The following is a 12,500-nucleotide window of genomic DNA, read 5'->3' as shown; positions in this document are numbered from 1 at the left end:
AAAAGTTGGGAACCAGGCCATTTTACATAATTCAAGGGTGCTGAATCAGAAAAACACGGTTCCCAAGCAAAATTCTTAGTGCTTAACCTCCTAATTTGCATATCAAAATGGCTGCCGATTTTGAAGTATTTCTTAAACAACTCTATAACAAAGCAAGCAAATCTGACAAATAAAGTGTATATATTTATGTTCTGAGGGTCATACAATGTGTGGAAGATATTTGTAATGTAATATATGTAAATAAATGTAAATAATGTAAATAAATATGCAAATTAGAGGCCACTATTACAGAAAACGGTTTCGTACTTAAAGTGATTCATCCGCATCCCCCTTATTTTATTTTATTTCTACTTATCTGTATTTTTACCATCCTTAAGACATCTAAAATACATATTTAGATCATGGAAAAATCCTGGTACATTTGGCCCCTGATGACCAAAAAATAAATTGCCCCCATGTATAACTCACCCCCAGAATGAGTTAGAGCCACAGAACTGGTACTGATAACTGAACACAAACTACTTTCAACACAACTATATAGAGTGGGATGGGGATGGCTATAGTTACACTTAGACGGCCAACAGGGACTAGCTGAAATGTATTAAGCCCCGCCCCTCTGTGTTCCTATTGGCTGGGCTTTAAACAGCCATAACTCCAATTCCCAGCATCGAAAACCTATGAAACTTCCTAGATGCGCTTAGACGGCCAACAGGGAAAGGCTGAAATTGTTTAAGCTATGTAGCCTAACTTTTCAGTTGATTGCCATACAGGCTTGTGTCCCCCCCCCCCACCCCCGATGGGCCCTGCCTAGTACAGCCTAGTCCAGCCTATTACTGCCTAGTCCTAGGACTAGGCTAGACCTGGGTGTACTAGGCTTTACTGTACTAGACTCTGCTGGGCTCTAATAGTCTGTTTTCAGCTCTAGCAGGCTTTGCTAGGCTGTACTTGGCTTTATTAGGCTATAGAAGGCAGTACTTTACTTTGGCCTACAAATGTTCATGCAAAACTATTGGTGGTGCACACACAAACTATTGCCCGTGTACACAGTGGTTAATCCCAATGGTCTGAGTATCTACAGGGCTGACAAGGGACTAGCACAGCCTAGTTCAACCTAATAGAGCCTAGTACAACCTAGTCTTAACTAGTCCAGTCTGTTCCATGCTAGTATAGCCTATATCGCCGTCCCCTAGTCTGTTCCATCAAAAGGCTGGACTAGGCTAGACCTGGGTGTACTAGGCTTTGATGTTGTAGTCTCTACTGGTCTCTAATAGACTGTTTTAAATTCCAGTAGGCTGTGCTGGTCTGTACAATGCTATATTAGGCTGTACAAGGCAGATCTGTACTATGGTCTACAAAGGTTCATGCAAAAATATTGATCGTGCACACACAAGCTATTGCCCGTGTTCACAGTGGTTAGTCCCAATGGTCTGAGGATCTACAGGGCTGACAAGAGCATAGTACAGCCTAATATAGCCTATTAGAGTCTAGTACAGCCTAGTACAGCCTCATCTATCCTAGTCCAGCCTTATCAGTCCTAGCATAGCCTGGTACCCCCTCCCCTATTATGTTCTCCCACCAGGCTGGACTAGGCTAGACCTGGGTGTACTAGGTTTTACTGTACTAGTCTCTGCTGGGCTCTAATGGTCTGCTTTCAGCTCTAGCACCCGTTGCTAGGCTTTACTGGGCTCTATTAGGCTATAGAAGGCAGTACTTTACTTTGGCCTACAAATGTTCATGCAAAACTATTTCTTGTGCACACACAAGCTATTGCCCGTGTACACAGTGGTTAGTCCCTATGGGTTGAGGATCTACAGGGCGGACAAGAGCCTAGTACAGCCTAATAGAGCCTATTAGAGTCTAGTACAGCCTATTACAACCTAGTCTAGCCTAGTCCGGCCTGTTCCATGCTAGTATAGCCTATACCACCCTCCCCTAGTCTGTTCTCCCAAAAGGCTGGACTAGTCTTGGATGTACTAGGCTGTACAGTACTAGACTCTACTGGTCTCTAATACGCTTTTTAGCGGCTCTAGCCGCTCTATACCTGACTTTGTCCGTGTGCGTCAACGTTCTGATTGGTCAGGTGCGTCAACAAAGTGATTGGTCAAGCTTCACGCGACACATGGCTATAAACACATTATAAACACATATCAATGACAAAATGTATCAAAGGCGCCGCTACCTTCACACAGGGTGTGATTTTTTAATCTCTAGTAGGCTTTGCTAGGCTGCACTAGGCTATATTAGGCTGTACAAGGCAGATCTGTACTATGGTCTACAAAGGTTCATGCAAAACTATTGCTCGTGCACACACAAGCTATGGCCTGTGTACACAGTGGTTAGTCCCTATGGTCTGAGTATCTACAGGGCTGACAAGGGACTAGTAAAGCCTAATAGAGAGTATTAGAGTCTAGTACAACCTAGTACAACCTACTCTAGCCTAGTCCAACCTGTTCCATGCTAGTATAGCCTATAGAAATGATTTCATGTGCATGCCATAAGCAATGCACAACACGTCGTTGCAAATGCCGGAAATCTGGGTTACGATGCACAGCCATGTGTGCATGTCAGCAACGGAGTGATGATCAACCTCCTTGTATGAATGTGGTCTAGTGTCTAGACTTTCGTTCAACAATGGCCAATACAGTATCTTTAGAGTACTAAACCGTTATCCGTTATGGGGGCCGCTATTTTGCATATTTCGGAGTAGGCTGATTATTATATTATATTATATTATCATATTATATTACTTACAAATTCTTTACTCACATTGTAGAAAATGTATATAGACACTTCATTTGTCAATTTTGCTTGCCGGGCCACAGAGTTATTGAAGATAAAGGTGCGAATTTGCCAATTTGGCAGCCATTCAGATATGCAGATTAGAAGGTCAAAAACTAAACATTTAGCATGGGGAAAAAGTATGTATTTTAGATGTCCTAAGGATGGCAAAAATACAGATAATTAGGAACAAAATAAGGGGGATGCACCTTTTGCACCGTTTGAGTACTACGGTACATCATTTTATGTAATGGTGGCCTATAATTTGCATACTTATTTACAATTTATTACATTACAAATATCTTCCACACATTGTATGACCCTCAGAACATAAATATATACACTTTATTTGTCAGATTTGCTTGCTTTGTTATAGAGTTGTTTAAGAAATACTTCAAAATCGGCAGCCATTTTGATATGTAAATTAGGAGGTTAAGCACTAAGAATTTTGCTTGGGAACCGTGTTTTTCTGATTCAGCACCCTTGAATTATGTAATATGGCCTAGTTCCCGACTTTTACCCCCAAATGCCTCTAATAATCACATATTTCAGAAATCCCACCGGTCTAAGACCGGGAACGCATCCGTGTCATTTTTTTTATTTCTTTGGCTATTCAAAAATAGCAGATATGCATGCTCATATTTTACAAATGTTCGCTTTAAAAAATATATAATCCAAGATTTTGCCACAAATTTTCACGATTTAAAAAAAATAGCCAAAGAAATCTAAAAATTACACAGATGCGTTCCAGGTCTTAATGGGTTAAGTAAGATGTAAGATATATTGATCAGATCAGTCTGATCAATATGTAGCCAGATATTCTTCATGACCACAAACCACTCACTGTACCATTCTAAGCCTACACTTTTTTATTTTCTTTCCATGTTGCAGTGAAGACATTTCATCATATAGAAATAGGCCCATGGCAGAGTGTTTACCGTGAATCGCTTGTAAGTGTGCTGTTTACTTTATTAAAACAGAGTCAGACCGTGCTCAATTGATTTTCCTTCTAGAAGTAACCATAAAGTAATGGAAAGCCCCGCATCCAATTGTTTTAATGAGCCTGGGTCTTGAAGCCAGAGAGAATTGTTTCTCATCTCGATCCTAGACCATAAAAAAAAGAAGTAGAAGAAACCTTATAAACTAGAACTGGGTAGTATAGTGTGGATCCTACATACAGTGCTTATCTGACATGGACTCCATCTGAAGAAACAGACATATAGTTTAGATAGGCTTACACTTACAGGCGCAATGTGTAAACAGTAGTAGCACTTTAATTACCAGGCTGTTATCTACACAGTGATCTGACCCGGCATGCCGAGAGATGACTGGGTAGTGTGTTGACCACATAATTACAATAGTCTTCAATTCCATTCAGATAGGGCCGCGGCTATGGATTTTTATAATCAACTAAATCGATTAGTCTTATTAACCATTTAAGCCGTATACTACTTCATTGTACAACAGTGTGACGCAAACAGAGCTACAAGCTCGCAACGCGTCGCATGGCGACTGCCTAAATAAACATTCCATAGCACACAATTACGCAACTGCCAATTAAGGGCAACTTTGAAAGAATGTGACACCATAAATAATACAATAAAGTAAACAGTGAGATGCTATCCTATGACAGGATCTACAAGCTCACAAGCTACAAGCTCACAACGCGTCGCGATGCGACGCGTTGTGAGCTTGTAGATCTGCTATTTGAAAATAAAATCTTGGGGAAGATTATAATAAGCATACCTGGCAACACCGGTCATGACTCATGACTACTCGACCTGTCTCTACAGAGTACCCTCTGACAGTAAGAATGAGAGAGAGAGAGAGACAGAGAGAGAGACAGAGAGACAGAGAGACAGAGAGAGAGAGAGAGAGAGAGAGAGAGATAGGCATGATCTTATTTATAATGGCCAAGCCAGCGGCCAGGGCTTGGGCTGAGGTTTCCGCTACCAAATTTAAACTGACCTACAATTCAACCTGGCATGGTAGGAGGAAAGGAGAGGAGATGAGGATGACATGACGAGCCGGAGAGCACATGAGAAGCTCCTCAAATAAAAGTACTAGGCTATCCCGGGGGCTCAGTGAACTGACACCGACTGGAACGGGTACTTCCGATGCCATGAGTTTAACTTGTGATCCTCTCTCTAACGTTTCATATCTCACCCCCCACTAACATCTGATCAGAGATTAGAAACACCAGTGTGAAACAACACGCAATGTTACGGAATCAATAAAACACTGTTTGAACGAATGAATGCCCTCTCTTTCTGTTTAAATCAAAATGACAACCTTTATAAATAAATAGGCTACAGATCTGTAATAAATCACCTGTAAAATATGACCCAATAGATGAATGCAGAGTGCAGACATATGTACTATAAACCATTTATGTTATGTGATGTATTGCATCTACAACATCATGGGACGTTCTGCAGTCTCCCATCACGTAACAGCTAACACCGGATCTCTCCACTGCTGCTTACAAGGTGCAGGAACAAGCCGTACCAAAAAAAAAAAGAAACCCCAGACACACATGGAAGAAATAGTCCTTTGGACAGATGGGAATGGGAGTCGCGTTTGTTAAATCGCATGTTATGTAGGACCCCTCCCCCCCTTCCCCCCCCAATCTAAATCCATTTACAGTAAAAGTGCTCTGCCTCTCCCGCCTACAGCACAGATGCGACAAGTTGAAACGAGGATACTTTTTTGGGGTATTTTTTTCCAGTAGGTTCTCGACGGCGTCTCCCAGAGGAGTTCAGCTCAGGACAAGTCTTTATGCAATGGGAGGCCCGGGCGTCCAATCTCTCTCTGTCTGCTCTCTCTCTCTCTCTCCCCACTCTACCTCTTTCCTCTGCAGCACCCACCTTCCCTTTCTATCTCTGGGCTTTGCTGCTTCTCTTCGTGGTGTGTCTCTCCCTTTTTCTTCGTTTGTGTCATTCTTTTCTCGTATTATTACTGCACCCTCTCTCTCTTGCCTTTCCCTGTCTCGGTTTATCTAGGTTCCTTACACACACCTACACATGCATGCTTTCCCTTCATCTCTCGCCCCGACGCCCCCTCTCTCTCTCACTCACACACACACACACACACACACACACACACACACACTGAATCCTACATTCAGACATATTGTCTCTCTCTCCCTGTGCTGTGTTCCATGGCCTTCATCCAGAGAACCACCTCAGCTAGCAGCACCAGGCAAGGAGCGGACAGCCGAGGCAGTTTATTTTCCTGCTGTTGCTATGGAAACAGCAGTACTGCTGGAGATCTCGCCTCTTTCTCTCTCTCTCTCTGTGTTGTTGCAGTTCTCTTGTGTCAATTCTTTTTTGTCGTCTGTTCTCATCTCTCTCTCTCTCTCTGTGCCCCTAGCCCTTGTACTACATGTTCCAACCATTCACATTTTCTCAACGTTTCTCTCTCCATCTCCCTCTCCAACAGTAAGGTTGTGAAGCACAGCAGCACGGCACAAAGCAGACGGGCGAGCCTCGATCCTCTCCAAGCCAGTCATTTGAAAGCCTAAGTGGCGGGCTTGCAAGTCTTATTCAAGCTAATAGAAGGCCCGCTGTTGTTGTTGATGTTGAGCCTAATAGCAGGTATTTGTGTTTGATTGCTCCTAATTTGCTTTGACTGGACTGTTGGGCCTATCCTCCACGCATACCATGCACCCACACGAGGGTGGGTCCAAAAGTGTGTCGACAATAACACCATGAAAGTTAACCACTTTAAACTTGGCATCCCTATTTTGGGAATGTTATTATAGGCAAAAGTATTCCCAAAAAAATACATATAGCAGATCTGCAGATGTATTTTCAAGTAGCCAAAGCCAACGTATAAAATAAGGCCAAAAGGTTAATAGCTGCTATAGCTCGTGTTAAAGACTTGTGATCTTAAAATAGGATGTAATACCTCCTTACTCAAAATGTGACCCGAAAAAGCAGACATTTGTTTCAACTATTATTATGAAAACAGTGAAATTCGGTCTGCTTTTGTGGCTAAATTTGTTCCATCATGACTTTTGTCCATATCAGCCTCCTTTCTTTCTGATAGAGTAACAACAATATTGTGTTGTACGGCGTGTTGTTGACTGTTACTAAGTCTAACCTCCTCCATAAAAGGGTTCTACGGCAAGCTAATGGAGGCACTGGCTTCAGACCTGCTGTGTGCATGATAATCTGCATAGCAGACTGGTGTGCAGCATGGCAGAGTCACAGCATGTGTATACGACTGATAACACAAACCAATAGAACGTCTGTACAAAACACAACCCATATAGGTAGGTTTCAAATAATTAACACCATTAGACAATTGCAAGATAACCTGTGCGTTATACAACCTGGGTATGAAGCACAAGAGCAAGGACGACAGTATTTTTCATGAGTGATGATGAACCCGATGAAGCACTCTTTACTAAAAGCGTTGTTCCTCTTTTGTCATGCACTAATGGAATAAAGATAGTATCTAAGTAAGTCAGTCCATTGGGAAATTAATCTCAAGAAGACAATCTAATTCTTTATATTTTTTAACAAGATACAAAATGTCAAGAACGTCAAAAGGAAGAACCTTAACAAAAACATTTAATTTCAACAGTAGTTAATAGTTAATTAACAGCATAATTAAGCCATGATAAGTTGATCTACTGTAGGTTTGTGTCAATCTGTCCCAGCATGTCCAGACAATAAAACAAATAACATCCCTGTTAAATTAGCCCATTGCATTATGAAAATGTCATAGTGTGTGTGTGTGTGTGTGTGTGTGTGTGTGTGTGTGTGTGTGTGTGTGTGTGTGTGTGTGTGTGTGTGTGTGTGTGTGTGTGTGTGTGTGTGTGTGTGTGTGTGTGTGTGTGTGTGTGTGTGTGGAATGTGGTCCCACAAGCCAGATCTGTTGAACTCAAAGGCTTTGGTATAAAAAGGACAATGTTTTTTGACATGTGGGTCCAATTTGTCATGTCACGACCTTTGTGTACCTGTCCTCATCCTACTGGGACTGAGCCAGAGTGGCCACAGTGAAAAACAGCCTCGCTGGCCATTCGCCCCTAGCTGTAACTCACACAGTGTGTGTGTGTGTGTGTGTGTGTGTGTGTGTGTGTGTGTGTGTGTGTGTGTGTGTGTGTGTGTGTGTGTGTGTGTGTGTGTGTGTGTGTGTGTGTGTGTGTGTGTGTGTGTGTGTGTGTGTGTGTGGTGTTATCCATGAACCACGTACTCACAAAGGAAACTGGACCTGCACTTGTAAACTCCGTGCAGAGTAGGGCCCCTCTCTGCCATTCTTCCCATCCCCACCTCCCTCTCTCTTCCTATCTCTCCATTTCCACCAAATGCCTCCACCTTTTTTTCCCCTTATTCCCCATCTCTTGATTTCAACACCCCCCCCCCCCCCCCCCTCCTCCTCCTCTCCCTCTCTGCATGCAGCTGAGAAAATATTCCTCTCCTGCCTTTAGATGGGCCTTTACTCTGGGCTCTAGGTCAACTTCCCTGGTTTCCTGACACCGTACACCCACTGAGGCTCCTGGCGTGCACAGAGAGCCAGATGTAGGGAGGAGGAGGAGACTGGGAGAGGTACAGAGAGAGAGAGAGAGTGAGAGAGAGAGCGAGAGAGAGAGCGAGAGAGAGAGCGAGAAAGAGAGAGTATCTTAAGATCTCTTAAGATCTGGGCTCCCACCATCTGGTTTGAGCTTCAGGATGGAGAACCTGATTACATGACTTTTCCTCTAAAAACACAGGGAGGGAATTGTTGGGAGAACTGCTGCCCCAGCACATTGGACTGGCTGCCGTCCAAGTCTTGTCCATCCCTAGAGGACTTTCTTATGGGAAAATAAATGGCAGATGCCAATCAAAAAGAGAATCTTTCCACGTTTCAGCGAGAGTTGAGGTACACAATATGCTTAAGCAGGCAAGACGCTACACGTTGTAAGAACTGATACACAAGTACAGTGATATAGCACAGCTCAAGGGCCTTTTTACACCTGAGTGTGTTTGCACAGGCTTGTATAATTTTTGACTTGATGGACCGCAATAATAACAGATTAGAAAGGCCCCTGAACAAACTGTAAATGTACAAAATACATTCACCCATGCTGCATGATTTATTCAAGAATCTATCATTTAAAATGTCTTCCAAATGAGTTCTATTGAGAAACTATTAGACTGCTGTCACTTAACTATTACAATTTACAAGGTATTTAATTGACACTCAGTCACTTAACCAGAGCGACTTACAAAGTGCAAGATCGGAGTGAATGTCATGAGCCGTAGTCAACAAATGATAGTCAACTTGCCACTATTTTCCTTTGGGTTATTCTCTTGAACGCTTGGAAATATAGACCACATGTACATCCCAAAAATATGTCTAATAATAACCCTTAGATACTAAAACTAGGAAATGATGTGGATCCTGGTATCCACATAGAAATGGCGAGGCTCCAATGTGGATCTCAGACGACCAGCATGTAGGACTCCAAATTGAATAAAGGTTTCAGCATGATTACAGCCCCATTGACTTCCATTATAAAAGGAAAATGTGTGGAGCGACTTCTGTGGCCTACTGGCAGTGTGCATACAAAGTTTGCCGCTGTTTATCGGTTTATGGTTTATTTATGGTTTAGCTCCAGGCAGAAAGACACACCCTTTCACGGACGGCTAGCCTCTTGCAGAGCCACGTTGTAAAACTTATTCCAGCCCGACCAGACTTTCAAAATTCTTGAAAGGCTGACTTTTTGGATCAAAGCCTTGTATCTTACAGCAATGAATGTATGACAGGTTTATCTGCCACATCCCGATGCGAGAATGCACACCCTGGCCTCCACCATCCTGAAAGACTTGTTCTTCACACTCTGCTGAGAAAACTACATCTTGTGACTAGCAGGCAGACAAATCAATCTGCCATAAAGGATTAAGCTCCACTGTACACACTGCGTTCCAGGACTCTGTAATCCTACCATCTCAGCAGCAGCACTCTTCCTAGACATATAAACTCGTGCAAATAATAAAAAGGTTTTTTTTCTTTAAAAGGATGAGCACAAGGACTAGATTCCGAAGACAAGATGGATATATTCAATTATGTGCGGAGATTATGCAGTTTCTCCCTGTGGCTTTAATTCTTTCAAATTAAGAGCACATGTACAAGTCATTCAAAAAAGGAAAAAAAGGCCAGTTAAAGAATGTCACGTGGCCGGCCAAAGACTTCAGCAGCCCAGGAAAAATGCTAAGCATTTTTCAGATCATGGAAAAGTGCCTGAAAGAGAGAGAGCAGGAGAAATGACAAAATATGATATGGCACTAGTCCTTCCAAAAGACTGCTAAATGAGTTTAGGCAGCGTCTAGCCTATTCTTTGCTTGGTACTTCTGAACGTGTTCCCATATCCTTATATTGCTTGTAAAGGTAGCCCGTGGGGACCCACCAGAAGTATGTGGCCCATTTTGGGTCATGACCCATAATTTAGGAAACCAGGATCTACGCCAGCATAATTATATATAAGTAGAGTGCCTACTGCATGCATTTAGACAACGATTCACGTAGCATTCTATTTGTGTTGAGCTTCCTTTAGATTTATGAGTTCATGCAAGTGAGACAGCGGTCATAAATTTGGGGAATAGTTTGGCTTGTCTAGATTTGCTCCTATTTTAAATTCACTATCATTAGCGTGAAATGAAGTGATAGCATGCTACATGCTTGTAAAACTAAACCATATGGGCCATTTCTTTCTCAACAGACATATTTAATCATAGCATGTAACATTACCTAAGCCTTTAGGGTCTGCAGCTCAATATGTCACATTTAAAGTATATAGGCTGCACATCAAAGTATGACATTTTCAAACCCACAGTTATCTTGACTTTAAAAAGCATACCAAACCCACTCAATCTCGGTTACATGGTTGCTGTCTGTGTGTATTCCAACAGGCCATCCTTTGTTCCGTGTCAGCAAGCGCTTGGGGTACATTTCACCAGTAAGCAGAAAGAGCCTACATTTGGCCAACTACAGTATGTTTCCCTTGGCTTAGGAAGAAGGGTGAGATTTTAACAGCGCCAGGGGAATGTGTTCCGGAATCCGGACAAATCGAAGAGCATACTTTTAGAAGACAATATAAAGGACGCTGGAAACCATACGAGGCATAATCAAGGAGGAAATAATAAAAATCCATTTAGATGCATCATCCACACAAAGCGTTACACAATGGAAGATGTATGATAAAGATGATTTATGTTAGACTTCAAGAAGCAGGGAACACCCTCTCTTAATGTTGAATAGGAGGGAAAGGGAAGAGTGTTATCTGCTGTGTGTTTTCCTCCCCTCCCTCCCACCTTGCCCTGTCCAGCACATGACATTCCAAACCCCTATGGGATGGATGGTTATGTAACTGGCTGACTGTAAACAGAGACAAATGGAGCAGGGAGGGACACAGGCACTCGGACAGGAAGAAAAGACAAGAAAGGGACCTGTGGGTAAAACGTGGCTGTTTTCTGCTCATGGCAAACTGTTTTTTCTCTCTCCCAAAAGACTAAATCAGAATATCTCTCTCAGTTCTCTTCTATTAACGTGCTACGCTAGCAATAAACTGTTAAAATACGCAACTCAGGCATTCTCCATGCCCATCTGTCCTAACAATAGTAAGTCAGGGCAGGGCTGGCTATTTATATTGCCTGTGACAGATGTACTGTAAGTGACACAGTTGGGACATGTTGAGACCTGAAATTCTACCTTTCCACTTACTTAAGACTAGACCAGTGGTTCTCAAAGTGTGGTTCAGGGACTCTCAGGGTTCCTTGATAGGGTTCTAAAGAGACCCTTACAAGTCTGTAACTCTGACAGTTTACAAATGGAACCAAATGGACCCTAACAACGGGTTCATTTGGTTCCATTTGTATACTGTCAGAGTTAAGGGGGTGTTTAAAATGTAGAAGTTTGAGAACCATTGGACTAGACTAGTCCTAAAGCAACATCCTGAGTGTTAAATTATGAAATGCTCATCTTGTGGGTCTAAAGTTTCTGTCATTTTTTCCATTCTCCGAGTTAAATCTTGAGTCAGCATTGCATGGTGTAATCGTGATGACGGGTTGATTCATCATCAACAAGAGTACAGGGCCATCATCACTCATAAACAACAACAATAAGCTAAGTAACGTTAGCCTCATAGCTAGCAAAGCGTTCAAACACAATAACAAGAATTAGAACCAAAGACAAACACAGGTACAAGAAACACATTGACGTCCAGCAAAACGAGACACTCCTAGATTAAAGGCGTCTGGATGGTTACAGTCGCTTATGCTTTTGCTTTAGTGCAATAAGTTATGTATTCTTTTTTTTTTTTTTGCACAGACGTATGAACTTATGAGAACACACTGGCTCAAGTCACCAAAGTTAGCCAAAGGGAGCTAATGTGTTAGCCTAGCATGCTAACATGGGCTAATGTACACCAAAAACGTCACCGTTCAACGAATATGTCATTTTATTTAATCAAAAGAAGTGTCGACGCACGTCACGTCGACACTTTTTTCAGACCAAAACGACGTCGTGTTTGTGGAACGACATGTTCCTTGCGGAGAAGTAAAGCCAAACTTAGCTCTGTCGCGTGATCTCGTCTTTTAATCAACAGGGGGGAAAAACTGTTTAGTTGTTCACTTACACAACGGATCTGGAGATAATCCAGGACACCATGATGACGGTCTTCTCTTTGCTTCGCTGTGTTCAGGTTGAAGAAGAGATGAAGCGTTAAGGTGTGAGGC

The 12,500-nt window shown here is 42.4% G+C and overlaps 1 protein-coding gene across 1 annotated transcript in view; it reads right to left on the bottom strand.

Moving 5' to 3' along the window:
• Positions 1-12,500, bottom strand: part of reep3b (receptor accessory protein 3b) — a 41,110-nt gene that overhangs the window by 28,353 nt on the left and 257 nt on the right. The window contains exon 1 of the mRNA XM_084078981.1: positions 12,401-12,500. This exon is cut by the window's right edge and continues 257 nt beyond it. Coding sequence (XP_083935107.1) covers positions 12,401-12,432 — 32 coding nt within the window. The 5' untranslated portion in view covers positions 12,433-12,500. The remainder of the gene's footprint in view (positions 1-12,400) is intronic.

This window comes from Gymnoscopelus microlampas (assembly GCF_963454915.1).
Source record: "Gymnoscopelus microlampas genome assembly, chromosome: 14".
Classification (NCBI taxonomy): Eukaryota; Metazoa; Chordata; class Actinopteri; order Myctophiformes; family Myctophidae; genus Gymnoscopelus; species Gymnoscopelus microlampas.
This window is presented reverse-complemented; position numbering and strand designations above follow the sequence as displayed.